The sequence below is a fragment of the Balaenoptera musculus genome, chromosome 14 (assembly GCF_009873245.2).
Source record: "Balaenoptera musculus isolate JJ_BM4_2016_0621 chromosome 14, mBalMus1.pri.v3, whole genome shotgun sequence".
NCBI classification, from domain to species: domain Eukaryota; kingdom Metazoa; phylum Chordata; class Mammalia; order Artiodactyla; family Balaenopteridae; genus Balaenoptera; species Balaenoptera musculus.
This window is the reverse complement of record NC_045798.1, coordinates 87,960,869-87,979,065: the sequence shown is the minus strand read 5'-3', so window position 1 is coordinate 87,979,065 and position 18,197 is coordinate 87,960,869. Positions and strand designations below refer to the sequence as shown.

General features: G+C 40.4%; 1 protein-coding gene across 7 annotated transcripts in view; it reads right to left on the bottom strand.

The window, feature by feature from the left end:
* Positions 1-18,197, bottom strand: part of ZNF236 (zinc finger protein 236) — a 103,361-nt gene that overhangs the window by 45,174 nt on the left and 39,990 nt on the right. For all 7 annotated transcript variants that reach the window (XM_036874592.1, XM_036874590.1, XM_036874591.1 and 4 more), the window contains 3 exons: positions 11,510-11,782; positions 9,996-10,199; positions 360-501 (listed from right to left, as the gene is read on the bottom strand). In XM_036874592.1, the coding sequence (XP_036730487.1) occupies positions 360-501; positions 9,996-10,199; positions 11,510-11,782 (619 nt within the window). The remainder of the gene's footprint in view (positions 1-359; positions 502-9,995; positions 10,200-11,509; positions 11,783-18,197) is intronic.

Genomic DNA, 18,197 nt, shown 5'->3' with positions numbered 1-18,197 from the left:
CAGGTTTCTATCAATACTTCCTTTTCACTGTTGCTAGCACCTGATGAATACAGCCGAAAAACTGTGAAAGAGCATAATCCTAATGAAACAAACCACATACTTCTCTGACATGTCCCAGAGATCGCAAATACTGAAATATAATAGGAGTGTAAATAAAATTCAGTGGCGGTTTGTGGGTAAAACATTTTGGTCAAGACACTGAAGAATGAAAATATCAATTATCAGTAAATATTCTGGGGTCAAGAGTGACATCTTAAATAACAAAAGCTAACACTACCATTCTTAGTATTTCCACAAGTCACCAGATCACTAAATCACTGTAACTATAAATTTCCATCTCTGAATCTACGTTACCTTACCTGATGTGTTGTTTAAGATGGCAAGATTTTTTATAGGCACGATGACAGTAAAAACACTTGTATGGTCTATCTGCTTCATTTACAAAATTATTATTAAAATAACTTTGAAAAAGCTGGTTTCTTGGAATGGGCTGGATAAGACCTACAAACCAAAAGAAAATCAGGAATAATTCACTGTCAATGCTACTAATAAATGTCAAACGGCATCTGCTTTACCCAGAAGATAAAAAATCCTGAAGAGCTAGATTCCAATGTTGCGACTAATTGCTATTTTAATTTGTGTTAGGAACTCGCTATTTAAAGAACACCTATCAGGAAACACTTAATAGAGTTAATATAAGATAGATACTCTTTTCGACATAAGGAACATTTATACTGTCACAATTACTTCTCTTTGTTCTAGAGCCAATTTTTCATGGATTTCTACATTTAACTTTCTATATGAGCATCTGTTGGCATGCAATTTATACAGCTACATCAACATTTAGGTTAATCAGAGTTTTTAAGTCCCTTATTTGTTCAGTATGAAGACTGTACCCTAGGTACTATAACAAATTCAAGACAGAAATGATTCCAACATGATCTTTTGTTCTAAGAAAGTCAGGGTTTTCACAGAAATTTTATTAAAAGAAAATCTGTAAACAGCAAAATTACAACCTTAAATATTTCAGGTTTTACATACTTTCAATGAATAAAGAATGCCCTTACGTTGACCGTGTAATAAGTATGTCTTGATCAAGCAATTGAATTATTTATGAAATTCAGGACAAACATACAGTTGAACCCTCTGAATTACTTAATGTTCACCTGGAACAACAAGAGGAAGACGCACACTGTCAGCTCTACCTGGGCTGCTCCTCTCTCTCCCAGACAACGCAGCTGTCAGCCGAGACCCTGGACTGGCCACGCTCCCTGCTCCCTGGGCTGTGCCATTCACTTCCCTGCGATGATCACCAACAGGCACCTCCTCACACACTGCTGTCCAGACTGTCCCTAACAGTGCGGGCTACGGCTCAATCCTGTCCCCTAAAACCTGCTTGTTCCTCCCAACTCTCCTAGCTGTACGTAAGGAACCCCATCCTCCTAGTCATGCGGGGGCCAGGGATTTCAGACTCTTGGAGCCGCTCGTTACGTTTGCCATTTGCCAGTCCTGGAGATCCCACTTCTCCAGTGTTCTTAAACTTGTTTCCTCGTTTCTATTTCCACTGCCACCATTCTCGAACAACGGGGGGAAAGACGGCAAAGCTGGAGAGGATTCGACATAGAAATAGAAATTGCTTCACTCGCATGTGAGACGTAACTGAACGGACCCGCACTTCCGGATGCTGCATGAGAAGCTCATTTACTTTTCAAAGAGAATTCAGAACCTCCCTTGTGGGACTTCCCTGGCGGTCCAGTGGTTAAGACTCTGCCCTCCCAAGGCAGGGGGCACAGGTTCGATCCTGGTTGGGGAGCTAAGATCCCACACGTTGTGTGACACGGCCAAAAAATTAAAAAATTTAAAAAAATAACAGAACCTCCCTTGTGATGTGTGTACAATCCACAGGGCACACGCTCGATGAGCTGCCAAACCTTCTCCCATTTCACGAGGATTCAGGACTGGGGAGCTGCGTGGGGACCACGCAAAGACCTTCCCTCCGGGCGCTCCAGCATCGCTCTACCCGTCACGGCATCGCCCTGCTTTTTCCCAACAACTCCTCTCTCGCGCTCAAGAAGAGAAAACTTCAGTCCTTCAGTCCACCCCACCACCTTCCCCAGGACACACGTGCTAAGTCTGCTGCAGACAGGCTGACACGCCTGGTGCTCAGAGGCAAGATGGCTGTACAAGGGCCGATTCCCGAACCCAGACGCACGTTCACTCCTCTGCGTGGCTCTGTGTCAGACACGCACCTAGACCAGCCCCCTGAATGTTCTGCTCTGCCTTCTCGTATCACCAGCAGAAGAAGGTCCCTGCCACAGTGAGCTGGGACCCTAACGGCAATCTGCTCAACCGCCTCCCGTGGTCTGCCACCAAGAACGGGGCCACTGCGACCACCCGGCTCGGCCTCCTGGCACGGGTCCCCACCTCCCTCCACACCCACCGCCAACTCCTACGCAGGCAGCTTCGTGATGCGATCCTTAACGAGCCTCACTTTCCCACCCCCACGCGGACTCATCTCTGTCCCAGCACTTGCCGCTGCTGGGTCTCTTTCCTCTTTCCCCACTCCCTGGGCTAGAGCTTCTGGAGCCTGGGCCTGCCCCATGGTCACGGATGTAGCCCTGAGCCAAAGAGCACTGGCCAAGTAGGGCACGCAGATACGATCGAATATATTAATGATCCTGTTCTCAGTGTTTACAAAATCAGAGAAAGACGGGAAGGAAAGAAGCACGCACAAATTCCAACCAAGATCGTTGATTCACGGTCTGACGGTCAACCTTTATTGGACATCTACTTTCAGGGAATCATGTTAGATTCTATGAAGAGAACAGAAAACTCAAGTGAGTATTTTCCAAACTGGCAGCCAAAAAGGGTGGCGCCTCTGGTCACTGCGAAGCTTGTGAAACTGTGAACCTCAAATGCTCTGCAAGGAAGGTCCACAGGCAACACATAACAGCAACTGTTAGGCACAGTTCCCCGGTATCTTATGCAAACAGGTTCAGTAACTATTAGCATAAAGTACCACTTAATTAAAACTGTAAGCTCCAAGTAATATCTGATAAGCCATTTTCTTGTTCATTGCTGAACTTAACGGAATGAGTGATTTCTAAGAAAAACACCAATAAAAAAATTTAAAACTCTCCTCCCACAATTAAAATGAACTGTACAAATATACAAACGTGAGAAATTAATTTTAGAGACTTCATCAGACAAGATATACATTAAAAAGCAACACAGGAAAGTGAAATAATTTTAAGCAATTAGTTATATAAATTATTTATATAAATTGTATAAATTCGTGAAAGTAGGTAAAGTAAATGAAATTCACAAGGTAATTTTTAAAAAGTAAAAAGCCCTCCTATAGTTGTCTTGTATCTGTTTCATAGGGAAAAAAATGAGATATTCACAAATAAGAAAACAAAAGTATTGCTTTTGCCATTTCCCACATCAAAAAAAAAAAAAAAGCCATATTGGGTGCTGGGGGCATGGCTGTGCAGGGGTTTACTGCCTCCCAGTCAGACCTGAGGTCAGTTAGCAAAGCGGGGTTCCAGGTGAGCACCGCCCTAGCCTGCAGTGCAGACACAAAGCTTGTCAGACGGCAGAGCCGGGCTGCACCCCTAAGGCTCCAGGCTGCACCCAATTTAGCACCTTCAGAGAGCTCCCCACCCGTCTGCCACAACAGGCCCTGACTTCCAGCCTGCACTGAAGCAGCCTGACGCCAGAATCTACCGGGAGACTTCAGACTGGCTGTCCGTGCCAGGCCGTGAAGCTGTGAGCCCTGTAAGGCCCACAGACGTCCCTCCTCTCCAAGTCACCCCCATTCTGGTGCAGGGTCCCCCCTCCAGCCCCACTGTTCTTCCAGCTCTTTCTCCTGTGGCTTCTGGAACCTACGTTCCACAGCAAACAAGTTCTCCATCATAAACAGGTCCCATAAACAGAATGTTTAGTTACTCCTTTCTTTTCCGAAACAGTAGGTCTGTGGTCGAACGGCTTGCCTTGAAGCTCTGGCTCCTCAGGACCATTCTGAATCTGAGGAGCTCTAGCCTCCTGTCCCGGCCCATCTCTGTCTCCCAGTCTGTCTTCGCTTCCTCCCCAGTCCCACCTGCCCTCCACGAACCGAATCCCTTTATCCAATCCCTTGCCAATACGCACTTGTGCAAGTCCTCTGGCCCTTTCTCAAATAATTCACAAGATCATAAAAAGAAAAACAAAAGAACGTGCCCAGTAACACCCCTCAGAGACAACCATAATGAACGGTTTAGTATCCACTCTAACAAAAGAGTCTGTAATGTGAAAACATAAGTGGGATCAACCATACACACTGTTCTGGAACTATCTGTTCATACTTCATACATATACTTAACTCTCCAAGTCATTATATATGACATCATTCCCATCACCCTTTGGATGCCGGCAAGGAACTCCACTGTACCAGTGCACCCAGTTCCCTTAATGCACTTCTGGTGGACATTCTGCCTGTTTCTAACTGTACACTACTGCAGGGCTGCAATAAACAACCTAGTATATACAGCTGTTCCCTTAGTGTCTCCCCGCTAGACACAGAATTACAATCTAGTACATACAGCTGTTCCCTTAGTGTCTCCCTGCTAGACACAGAAGTACAACCTAGTACATACAGCTGTTCCCTTAGTGTCTCCCCGCTAGACACAGAATTACAACCTAGTACATACAGCTGTTCCCTTAGTGTCTCCCCGCTAGACACAGAATTACAACCTAGTACATACAGCTGTTCCCTTAGTGTCTCCCCGCTAGACACAGAATTACAATCTAGTACATACAGCTGTTCCCGTAGTGTCTCCCCGCTAGACACAGAATTACAACCTAGTACATACAGCTGTTCCCTTAGTGTCTCCCCGCTAGACACAGAATTACAACCTAGTACATACAGCTGTTCCCTTAGTGTCTCCCCGCTAGACACAGAAGTACAACCTAGTACATACAGCTGTTCCCTTAGTGTCTCCCCGCTAGACACAGAAGTACAACCTAGTACATACAGCTGTTCCCTTAGTGTCTCCCCGCTAGACACAGAAGTACAACCTAGTACATACAGCTGTTCCCTTAGTGTCTCCCCGCTAGACACAGAAGTACAACCTAGTACATACAGCTGTTCCCTTAGTGTCTCCCCGCTAGACACAGAAGTACAACCTAGTACATACAGCTGTTCCCTTAGTGTCTCCCCGCTAGACACAGAAGTACAACCTAGTACATACAGCTGTTCCCGTAGTGTCTCCCCGCTAGACACAGAAGTACAACCTAGTATATACAGCTGTTCCCTTAGTGTCTCCCCGCTAGACACAGAATTACAACCTAGTATATACAGCTGTTCCCGTAGTGTCTCCCCGCTAGACACAGAATTACAACCTAGTATATACAGCTGTTCCCTTAGTGTCTCCCCGCTAGACACAGAATTACAACCTAGTATATACAGCTGTTCCCTTAGTGTCTCCCCGCTAGACACAGAATTACAACCTAGTATATACAGCTGTTCCCGTAGTGTCTCCCCGCTAGACACAGAATTACAATCTAGTATATACAGCTGTTCCCGTAGTGTCTCCCCGCTAGACACAGAATTACAACCTAGTATATACAGCTGTTCCCTTAGTGTCTCCCCGCTAGACACAGAATTACAACCTAGTATATACAGCTGTTCCCTTAGTGTCTCCCCGCTAGACACAGAAGTACAACCTAGTACATACAGCTGTTCCCGTAGTGTCTCCCCGCTAGACACAGAAGTACAGCCTCTGGGCAGCATCCAGGCATAGTTATTTTTAAACAGAACCCCAGATGATTCTGAGATCTTTGGGGGTGAGGGTAGGGTGTCCCACCTTGAGCTCCTCAGAAAGTGAAATAACAGGCTTCGTTTTTCCGATGCTTTATTTTTCAAGTCTAATAATTTTACAAAGTTCTGTTAAAAAGCTAGGCTAATTATAAGGTCGTAATCTTTGAAGAAAAAAATTAAAGGTGAATTAAACATACATAAAACCCCTAAGGTCTTGGCCTCATTGTGTCATTTCTACTAGACCATCAGTCCCTTTATATATATATATGTGTGTATTTTATTTTAAGGAAACTACTAATCTTAAAGAAAGGCATGGATAAATTTCAGCTAATATGCCTCAAAAACAAACTAGAGATGTCCTTAAAACTTCCTAAAATTCCTTCTATACTAACAGAAGAAAAAGCTTTATCTTGTTATGGTGCTAGGGGAAAATACAACTTAGTCTTACAAGAGCTACCATAAACCACAAAAGAACAAAATGATGACAAACATAACACATATTATATATCACACATAACATATAAAATAAATTTGGTATACTAGGTTAGACAAATATGTGAAAGAAAAAGCAAGATAAATGCACTAATGTCAATATGATTAAAACATGAATATAAACTTGGAAGATCAATCATTACAGCGCTGAGGTTTAAAATAATAGATAACCAGGGACTTCCCTGGTGGCGCAGTGGTCAAGGCTCTGCGCTCCCAACGCAGGGGGCCCGGGGTTCAATCCCTGGTCAGGGAACTAGATCCTGCATGCCGCAACTAAGAGTTTGCATGCTGCAACTAAGGAGCTGGCGAGCTGCAACTAAGGAGCCCATGAGCCACAGCTAAGGAGCCCGCCTGCTGCAACTAAGACCCGGTGCAACCAAATAAGTAAGTAAATAATTAACTAATTAATTAATTAATTAAAAACAAAACAAAAGCCCACTTTTAATTTAAAATAAATAAATTTAAAAAATAATAGATAATCAAAGCCTGGCTCACTTCGAAGAAAATATTTTCCAAACATCTATGCTCTGCAAAAATGGTGGCAGCATACACCATTACACACACTCACACATATGCACAGTCATACATAGAAAACACAGTGATTTCTTTTTTAAAAACATAGATATGTCATATACACATATGATTTGAAAATCCAGAAGCAGCTACAGATCAAAATATTACGATCACCCTGACTCCAATACTTCCCCAGTCTGCACACTGTTTTATTTAAACTTAGTTCTTGAATTTAGAAGAGAAAGCATTTAGAGTACAGTATACCGCATGTCTAGTGAAAACAGCCGCAAGTGCAATGAACTACTACACGGTATCTGTGTTCAGTAAAGACTAGTGGTGCTCAATGCCAAGATCCAGTGGCCACCTGGGCCCCTGGCGGCTCCTCCACACTCCTGCGCCAGGGGCGCAAGGCTGACGGGTGTGGGAGGAAGTGAACTTTACTGACCACACCCTGACCCAGACGTCTGAAGACCCAGGTTCTAGTTCTACCATGAGCTCTAGTTGTAGAACCTAAAAGCAATGTTAGAACCCTCTCTAGGGCCCACTTTTTACATCTGTAAAAATGAAGAGTGAGGAATGTAGGCAAGTTTGGGAAAGACTATTCTTAAGTTCCCACGCAGCTCTGGAAGTTTTTAGAATTGCACAACTATATGGGACTATTCCATCCAACAATGCTCCCTTAATACGCAGAGATTAAGTTACTTGCTGTAGTATTTTCTGATGCATTCTAATACTTTCCTAAGTGACAGTAATTAGTGTAAAAGGTACTGAGCTTCAAGTAACCAGACTGGACTGGAACATCTCATCTCCCAGTTAAGTCAAATAATTGTAACCAATCTATGCTAAACCCTCTCTGGCATGTTTTTATCAAGATCTGTCCCCCAAACATAATTACAGTCACATTTTTTCTACATAGCCCCCAAGGAGCTCAGATTCTGAGAGAAGAGACAGACACAAATACAAATAACGACGAAGTGTAAAATAAATATTTAAATATTTTACATTTTACAATGTGAAGCCAGCTCTATGAATCACTTCCCCCATGTGTCCCACTCAGCCTAGAACAAAGGAGAATTCTGCTTCCACTAATTTAGTCTAAGATACAGGTGTGTCTGTGAAGCTAAAAGCACAATGTTCTCCATTTTAACCTCGGAAAAAGTCTGGAGAATCAGGGCTCCAGTTCAACTCAACTAAGGATTTGTAAACTTAAGGGCAAGAAACCCACAGGCGTGTAACCTGAGTCATGGCAACCTGAAAAAACTGGTAATTTGAGGGTTACCCTCAAGCATGAAGGATAATTCTAGGGCTGCTAAGTAAGTTTTTAGTCTGTCCTAACTTTTAGAGATTTTTTTGCATTTCAAGAATAACACAAATCACTGAGAACCTAGAGACATTAAGTGAAATTAGTCTGTTGTTTTGTTTTGTGAGCTGCCACAACTGCACAAGGACATCAGAGTGTTCTAACCTACCATGGGAGTTCCGATCAGTGTCTATACCCTAAACAATTAAACACCCTAAGAATCACAGCTCCTAGGAAGCTTAGCAGAAATCATGCGTAAAATCACTGCAGGCTGGTATTTGGGGAGTATGCTCTTGAACTTGTTGTCTTTGGGGGTTTTCCCGTTTCTTCTAGAGTTAAGTCTGATAAGTACATTATTCTAGAAAAAATCCATTTCATCTAAATTTGCAAGTGTATGAGCAAAAAGTTGTAGAGTATCTGCAAACAATTTTTATCTCATCTGTATCTATGCTTACAGCTTGACTCTCATTCCTAATATTACAGATATTTTCTCAGTCTTTAGTTTACTAGAGATGTGTCAAGCTATCTATTTTACTGTTAACTTTTTAAAAATTGTAAAATTATGTTCACTAGAATTTTGTCTTCTATCTTAAATTATTATACTTATTACTTTTTGCTACTTGCTTTTTTATTTTTCTACCTTTTTGAGTTATATATTTATTTTCATTCTTATTTTTTAGTAAGAAATACTTCTTAAAAGCTGTTATCAGTCTTTTCTGGTAATAGCTTTGGTCCATCCAACTGTTTATAAAAATGTTCCCATTTCTAGGACGTAATTGCAGTTTTGAGTCTTACTTTTCCATATAGTGAAACTTTAGATAGCTATTTTCTATTAATTTATGTTTTCATTGAACTGTAATCAAAGACTGTATTCTTCACAGTACCTATTTCTGAAAATCTGAAATTTCTCTATACCCTCGAATGTGATCAACTTCTATTTCATGCATATTTAAAAGAGTGTGTACTTTGGAGTACAAGGCTTTAAAGCCATTCAATCACCCTTTTTATATGTGTGCTTCAAACCCTCCTCAGTCTCGCTGTGTTTACACCAATCTAATTGAGGGTCTCTCACTATGGTTCAGAATTTGAATATTTCTCCTGTCTTCTGTGTTTGGTTTATATATTTTGATGCTACGCTCCTAGATACATAAAAGCTCGTGACTACTGATCACCTTATTAGGGGACTCCAGCTGACATTAGTCTACAGTATCTCTCTTTTTTACCATTTAAGCTTTATTTACATTAAATTATGTTTTGTTTGATATTAATTTCATTCACAGACTAGATTATCTCGCCTAAGACGACGAAATACAGGAGAACTGCATAAAAATGTAAATTCTTGCACAGAACTTAATGAGTTTCCTTTAATCTTATTTTAGGACCTACAAAAATCATTTTTCTGAAGATTCTCATAAACAGTGTTTTCTTTTTAGTTAGCTAACAAAATCATAATTTACCTTGATCATAACAACACCAAGCCTAAAAAGAACTTGAAAGCTGGCAGATTTACCTTTTAATCCAAAGGTTAAAGCAGCCCAGATAATGATCTGTTACACAGCACGCGGGGCTTCTAACATGTAAGTGACATAGCATACTGTGTGCCCCACTCAGGACACCCGCCCACCCCACAGGTCCACTGAGGTACAGTCTTCCTCGGTGAGGACTCACATATGAACATCTTCACTTACACAGCACTTCCCTCTTGCCGAGAACATAATCTGAGCAGCAGCTGAGCCAGAACTAGGATCTTAATTTAACTGTGAAACTTGCTGGCCCATAAAGCAAAACAATGCTTAACAACAACTCCACTGGCACCACACATACAACTATCTAACTACGCAAACCATTATGTTCATACACCCTTTGCGAAGTACCAAGGGAGGACAATCTTACCTACGTCTGTTATGAGGATCGGCTCCTGCAAAGGAATATCGGGGACTGGAACGTTCGCCTTGCCAACACGAACCTTTGCAGGTTTACGCTGGTGCCTCATCTTTCTTAACTCCGTGTGTTTAAAGTGAGAAGCAATGTGAGTCTTCCTGTGGCCTGAGGTTCGAAATTTCTTGTCACAGTGAGGACAAGCAAAAGGTCTGACTCCTGATAAAAAACAAAATAGACTGTAAAAGTATTCCAAAGAAATACATCTCAGTTAACGCCAACATAAAATTCTAGTATTTTAATACTGATCTGAATTCTCAATTTGTTGTTTCATGCCATATGTTTACAACTTCATGGACATTATAAATTAACAGTTATTTTCCCTTGCTTGCATACAGTGCACATTACAGATGTTAAGGCAGGTAATAAGAGCATTTTAAGTAAAAAAAAAGAGCATTTACTATTTTCAGGAGAAAGCCTAAAATTGTAAAACTGATGTTCAAACAACTAGTAGTCCTTAAGACACTAACGTGAGTAAGGCTGCTCTCCTCTCTGAAATCATCCTGTCTGTAACTGGAATAACGACGGGGCCCCAGGCTTGCTGCTGGGATTCTATACACTTGTGTTTGAATAGCACTTAGCAGCGCCCAGCATTTGGTAAATGAGCAGTAAATGGTGGCTGTTCGATTGTAAATAATAATGTCACTGCTGCTGCTGCTGACAGTAATAACATCCTCTTAACAATCCTCTGCTATGACTTCCCTTTTCTGAAGGAAACTTCCTTTTCTTACAATTTTACTGGCAAATGAAAATGCAGATTCCAAAGAAAGGCATATATCAAAATAGTCTCATTTCAGCTTTTTCAAATACTCATCCACATGCTCAGCTCAGCCCAGGAACCTCAAAGGGTTAGGAGAAGTTCCTGCTAATGGGTGCAGGGTTTCTTTTGGGGGTGATAAAAATGTTCGAAAATTAGATAGTGGCATGGGTTGCACAATTCTGAACTGCACACTTTGAAAGAGTGAATTTTATGATTTGTGAATTATATCTCAATAAAACTGCTATAAACAGAACTGGAGCCTGAATATGAAAGTTCTTGTGCCTTAATACTGATGACAAAATATCTGAAAGGTACAGTGGGTATTGATATTAAGGTCTCAGCACAGACACTCCCAGCCTGAAGTGTGCCAGCTAAAACCCAGAGGCCCCACGGGGGCGATGCCGGCCTCCTCCTCGGGAAGGCCCTCCCGGGCTGCATCTGAATCCCGTCAGCCACAGCGGTCTCCCTCCTCACTCCCTGCACTCCTAACCTCACTCGTAAGTGGTACAGTTTAACGCTCCCTCTTTAGGCCATCGGCGCCGTGAGGACCAAGGTCACGTGGACTTTGTTCAACAGCGTGTACCGTGTGCCCAGTCCACAGGAGGTCACTGTCACGCTCGTTAAAATAAAGAGCAACGAGTGCTCCACAGGCTCAGCCGTGACCGCAGACCCCGCTGTGAACCACCTGCGGCGGGAGGGCCCCCCGTACCTGTGTGCAGGCGAATGTGCACCTTGAGGCTTCCCGAGGTGGAGAAGCTCTTCATGCAGCACTGGCACTTGAACGCCTTGATGCCCGTGTGCGTTTTGACGTGGGCCGTCAGCGTGCTCTTCACGGCGAAGGCCCGGAAGCACTGTGGGCACTTGAAGGGCTTCTCGTGGGTGTGGATGCGTATGTGGCGCACCAGGTCGCTGGGCTTGCGGAACTCCTTGGTGCAGTAGGGACACACGTGCCATCGCACACCGTTCTCCTCGCGGATCGACCCTGGAGGAAGATTACAACAAGAACGGTCCAGCTTGGCCTCGAAACCGCATTGTACCAAATATTAATGTCCTTCTAGGCTTCAATTTAGACAGCACACCATACCTATAAAAAACTATAGACCTTTTGCCATAGCAGAGGCTATATGATCAACTGTGGAAAAAGCTGAAATTTCCATAACTGAAATGACTGATGACTATGATTGAATCTTGCAGAAAATCCTAACAGTCCCATATGAACACAAATCATAGCCTAAGAGAGACAAGAACGCTAACTAGACAGGTACTATGATATAAATCAAGAATTAGCAGGGCAGACTTAGTCTGCTATAAGTGTAAGTAACAGTAGGTGTGATCAAGTGACTCCAAAATTAACTCAAAGAACATGAAAAGAAGGAATGAAGTTACAATAAGGATTGTCTGAGCTGATCTGTTATCACTAATAAAAAAATGCAAATAAAAATAATGAGGAAATGGTAAATTCTTATGCTATAGAAAGGAACTGATAAATAGTTAAAACAAAGAAATAGGATATCTGATCATGAATGAGTTCATGATTTATGATCAAATACAGAAGATTCTTTTGCAACGCTAAATATTGCGTTTGGCCAAAAAGTGCCTTTGGTTTTTAAGTAAAAATAAAAGATGCATTTTTCATTTTCACCAAGAACTTTATTGAACAACGTATTCACCCTTTTGTTCCACTACCTTCTGCCATGTTTTAAGGCAACTTCATAATTCCATCTTCCTAAAACTTTTTATCTTTTTGAGCAAAGAACTGTTGCAGGTGCCTTTTACAATCTTCCAGGGAATTGAAATTTTTTCCATTACAAGAATTTTGTAAAGATCAAAATAAATGGAAACCTGAAGGTGCAACGTCTGGTGAATATGGCGGATGAATCAGAACTTCCCAGCCAAGCTGTGACAGTTTTTGCCTGGTCATCAAAGGAACATGCGGTCTTGCGTTACCCTGATGCAAGACTATGCGTTCTCCGTTGACTAGTTCTGGATGCTTTTTGTCGAGTGCTCCTTTCAGTTGGTCTAAATGGGAGCAGTACTTGTTGGAATTGTTTGGTTTTCCGGAAGGAGCTCGTAATAGAGGACTCCCTTCCAATCCCATCATATACACAACATCACCTTCTTTGGATGAAGACCGCCCTTTGGTGTGGTTGGTGGTGGTTCATCTCCCTTGCCCCACGATCTCTTCCGTTCCACATTATTGTACAGTATCCACTTTTCATCGCCCGTCACAATTTGTTTTAAAAACGGAACGTTTTCTCTTCATTACATTTAAGTAGAGAATCGCATGCGGAAATATGGTCAAGGTTTTTTTCACTTAACTCATATAGAACCCAAACATCAAAGCGATTAACATAACCAAGCTGGTGCAAATGATTTTCAGCACTTGATTTGGATATCTGGAGTATGTCGGCTGTCTCCCGCGTGGTATAACATTGACTGCTCTCAATTAATGCCTCGATTTGATTGCTATCGACTTCAACTGTCTACCCGACAGTGTAGCATCATCCAGCGAGAAATCTCCAGCACGAAACTTCACATACCACTTTTGACATGTTCCATCAGTCACAGCACCTTCTCCATACACTGCACAAATCTTTTTTTGCGTTTCGGTTGCGTCTTTACCTTTCTTGAAATAATAAAGCGTAATATGCTGAAAATGTTGCTTTTTTTCCTTCTCCTCAATATTAAAATGGCTACACAAAAATTCACCAGTTTTGGTTATGTCTTTTTTTAAATGCACGCTGATACGACAGCTGTCACATACAATCTAACAAAATTGTTTCGAATGAAGTTAAAGACAACTAAGTACTACTAGAGCCATCGTACGGAAAAAACCAAATGAAACTTTTGGCCATCCCAATACTGTTATTCAACCTTGATCCAGGTTTGAAGCTATTCCACTCAGAAGAAAAATCGCAAGTGGAATTTATGGAAATGTAATTAGTAAAATAATATGTAAATTGGCAAATTCCTAATTTGGCAGAATCAGCTTTTTAAACTTCAATTAGATGTATTCACCAGAAATTAAACAGACACCTAAAATAAGGTAAGGAATCCACTTGAAATCAAAGAGATTTGGGCCATGCTGATGAAATTCATCAGAAAAATTTCACTCTTTATTTAACTGTGTCGTTACAGACATCGTTTTATTAGGGAAAAGAAAAGCTCTTGTTTCCTTCTCTTTGTTATCAGTAAATACAAGGAATTTTCCTTATGTGCCAGTGAATCCATAAGGAGAGAAAATGTATTTTCCTGAATATAACACTCTTTATAGTACTAATTAACATAGAGAAAGAGGTTAGGTAAAAGAATGAAAAGTAATATTTTTCTAAAAACAAGAACAAAGAGAGGAACATACACACACCACAGTGGGTTGGGGGAAAAGAGTAGAAAACAAAGGAAATGGTTTTTAAAGTGAGAGAAGATATTTATTTTAGGTGATATTGCTTATACTAAGGAAGTCTAAAACTTAAGATTGCTTAAAACTAATAGGTAAAAATTAATTTAGAAAAAGTGCAATAATTACCTAAAGGTCTTATCATGACAAATCAGAAAAACAACGTACAAAAAGATAAGACAGAACCATAATACCTATCAGCTAAAATTTGGAAATCATCTCCCCAAATCAGATTTTTTTTTTCAAACAAAAATGAAAATATGTCTTTAATTACATAAGATGACATAAAACTGTCACCAGGTTCTAATTATTTCTGGGAATGAACTGGAAGAGAGATACAAACGGGCAGTTGAAGTGGAAGCTTCAACCTGAAGCTGTCTCTAAATCTGGCCTGCATATATTTTGTTTGGCCCAGGCAGTGTTAGAAAAAGAAAACTGAATCCAGATTTCTGACCCTTTGACAAACTGAATGATCTGGAAAACCAGTTCTGCATTCCCACATGGCAATCTTTCCTGGTGCTGGGCAACTGCTTTTCTCTTCAAACACATTAATAAATTTTAAAAGAAAAAACATGCATAATCATCTTCAAGACGAAAAGGCATTTACTAAAATTCAACGTCTAGTTTTAAGTTTTAAAAAATTGCCTAAAAACAGGAGGAGGTGAATAAAACATATCAATACAACATTTGACTTGACAGGAAAATACTAACAGCAATCCTATTAAGGTGAGGAAAATGTCCACTATCACACTGCCATTAATTTATCATGTTTGAGCGATACTAGCCAATGTAACTAGATAAGATAAAGAAATACACAGTAATAACTATAAAGGAAAAGGTAAAATCATTGTTTACAAGTGATATGATTATACACCTAAAAAACTAAAACTCAGAAAGAGGCCCACATTTTAATAAGTGAAAATCAACATCCTTCATACCTACCAACAAAATCCAGAAGAAGATTTTAAAATACTACTAAAATATGGAAAAAAAAAGAAAAGATCTGAGTAAATGGAAATGCATACCCTATTCTTTTTTCTTAAGTTATTCTTTTTACTGAATGAAAGATTCTTTAAGTTCTATAGTGCTTTACAATTTTCAAAAGTTTCACACACATGATTTCATGTAATACCCTATTAACCCTATTCTTTGGTATAAAGACAAAAATTTATAAAGGCATCAATTCTCTCTGATTAAATCACTCATATACAAATACCAATAGGAATTCTTTTAGAACTAGTTTTGGAAGTTTAGCAGTCGCTTTTAAAGTACATATGAAAAAACAAATATGTGAAAACAGTAAAAAATACACTTTAAAGAAAAGTGTAGTGAGAGAGGACTAGGCATCCTAGTTACAAAACACACGATAAAGCTAAAACCATTTGGTATCACAACACATGAATAAAAAGACAGATTACTGGAATAAAGTCCAGAAAAGACCCATACAGGTTTGAGAGTATAATATATGATAAAAGCAGCATTGCTTTCCAGCGGGGAATATGTGACTTATTCAATAAATGGTGTCTAGGCAGCTGGGTGCCCATCTGGAAACAAAAAATAAAACTGAGTCAAAGATTTGGTTTAAAATATGAGAGTAAACAGATAGTAACTGGACATATCATGGTGATCGTTTTGTAATGATGTACAAAAAAACGGAAGTATAAGTGTTAGATAAAAGAGGCACTTTTTCCATAATGTCAGTGTTGAATTCTAAGTATTACACGAGTCCAAAAGTCAAAAAACACTGACAAATTTGGCTACATAAAAACAAAACATTTCTCCCCCTTCTGCTATAAAAAAGAAAATACCTCTCCCTTTTAACTCAAAAGCCAAACAAATTAGAAAAGAATACGTGCCGTAGATACAGCTCACAAAACACTACTAGGTAAAGAGGAAACGAATGCAGCAGAACATTTAGCACTTGGAGGATCTAGGTGAAGGCAAAAGGCAATTCTCTGTATTCACTGTTCCCACAGCATTTCTGGTAAGCCTGCAATTATTTCAACATCAGTACTTTAAAACAATCTTTATAGAACTTACCCTCTGGGAGCTCTGACACTTCCAGAAATGCACCCTACAGATATACACGTATCCACGACAGCATCATTGGTACTGGCAAATACCTAAATATTATTTACCCATAAAAGGGAATACCATTCAGGCACCTTGTAAAACAAGCTATCAGGTGGAAAAAAGTGAACCGCAAAACAATATGTACAGTACGCCATACATCCTGCTAAGAAACAATAATATATAATGTATAATAACATGCCTAAGCTCGTTTAAAAGACACAGAAGACCCCAGTGACGGCAGCTGCCTGAGGGAGGGGCGCATGGAGGACCAAGATGAGCAGGGAGGGGACTCCCTGCTTTCCACTGTACCCCATCATGTACCTTTTGAATTGTGGGGCATGAGCAAGTTTCACCTGCTTTTAAAATAACTTAAAAACATACGTATTCATTACGCACTTGGTATGTGTCAGGCGCTATTCAGTTCTCTTCCATTTATTCTATGCCTTTTATCTACCCCTTTTACAGATGAGGAAGCTGACATTTTAAAGGTTAACTGACTTTATTACAGCTTCATAATGATTTATACGTCACAAGTTTTATGATAAATATAAAAGCATCTGCTAAACGTTTAACCGATACACAAAATACCTCTTAAAATAACAAAGCAAATTCTACTAAAAATATTCACTCTCACAAAACTGAATAAACCAAATAGTGATAGCTATAGATGGCAGAGTTCAATTTGGAAATGTAATTAAGGTTAATTTTAAGCTGTTAAGAAAATGTTATGACTTACGAGACAAGAATAGTTTGCTCAGGGTCTTCTTAGGGTATCAGATGGTATCAACTACCCCTGAAGAGGTATTTTCAGAAACAATCATTACATTAAACGTATACTGGTCCCTATAAAGTTTTAATCAAGAGGAATATCTTTATATAGAAACATGTCCCCATAATAATTTTCTCATCACAATATCAGAGAGATGGTTAAAACAAAAAAAGCTGGCTCCAACCTGTAGTAAGGATCACATTTAATCTAAAATTTACTAGAACTACATAAACTTGCTAAGTGCTCTAAGTACTTCATTTATTCAAGTATTTCAAAAATTAATTTGCATAATCTTTACAAACTCGATGAACACAACACTCCACATTAAAACAATGTACAATAAGGTTAACTGCAGTTCCATTTTGAAATCTCCATCTAATACTGCTCAGTGCAAAAGAGAAAGCTGTTTCTAACACCTAAAGATACGGGACGGCCCAGGATGAAGTCTCCCTTCCTCGGTACTTTCAGGAAGCCAGGTCTGGCCTTTCACCTGAAGACGTGTATGTTGCCTGCAGCCACATCAGAGCATGTTCATAGGCTCAGCGTGACGACTAGCAGTTAACTCGTACGAAACGTTTTGCAAGGCCTATGGGTTTCCATCAGTTTATCAGGGGCACGTAAAGGAGACATTCAAGAATGCACAGCTAACGTGTAACCTACAAGGCTATCATATAGCTATTAAAAATATGTGGCAATGGCCCTTTATTTCCTTCTTGCCTCTCTAGAGCCCAGGAAAACCCAGACAATAAACTGCTTAGATTCCATCGTCCTATTTTTCACTTGGGGAGGAGGGGCCAGATCAAAAGAAAAAGGAGAGGAGGGCCACAATGTTCTGTGGGTTGAGAAACGAGGATCTCACAAGCATACGTTAACAATGAGAAAATACATTTTCAGAAAGAAGTGTTAACAGAGATGACAGGGTTACCCCATGCTCTCCAGAAAGAAAGCACTTGCTCCCAAGACATCTGGGAGGGGCAGAGTAGTTATATTCACTGAGAAAATATTTTCAAAGGAATGCTCTTCCCAAAAGGCAGGAATCTATTTTCTTCAAGAAAGACGCAGTAATGCCTGCTCCCGTGCGATGAGCCATACTGAGCACCGTGGGGTGTTCGGAAATGAAGGGAATGTATTCTAGCTGTCCACAAGTGACACGAGGGA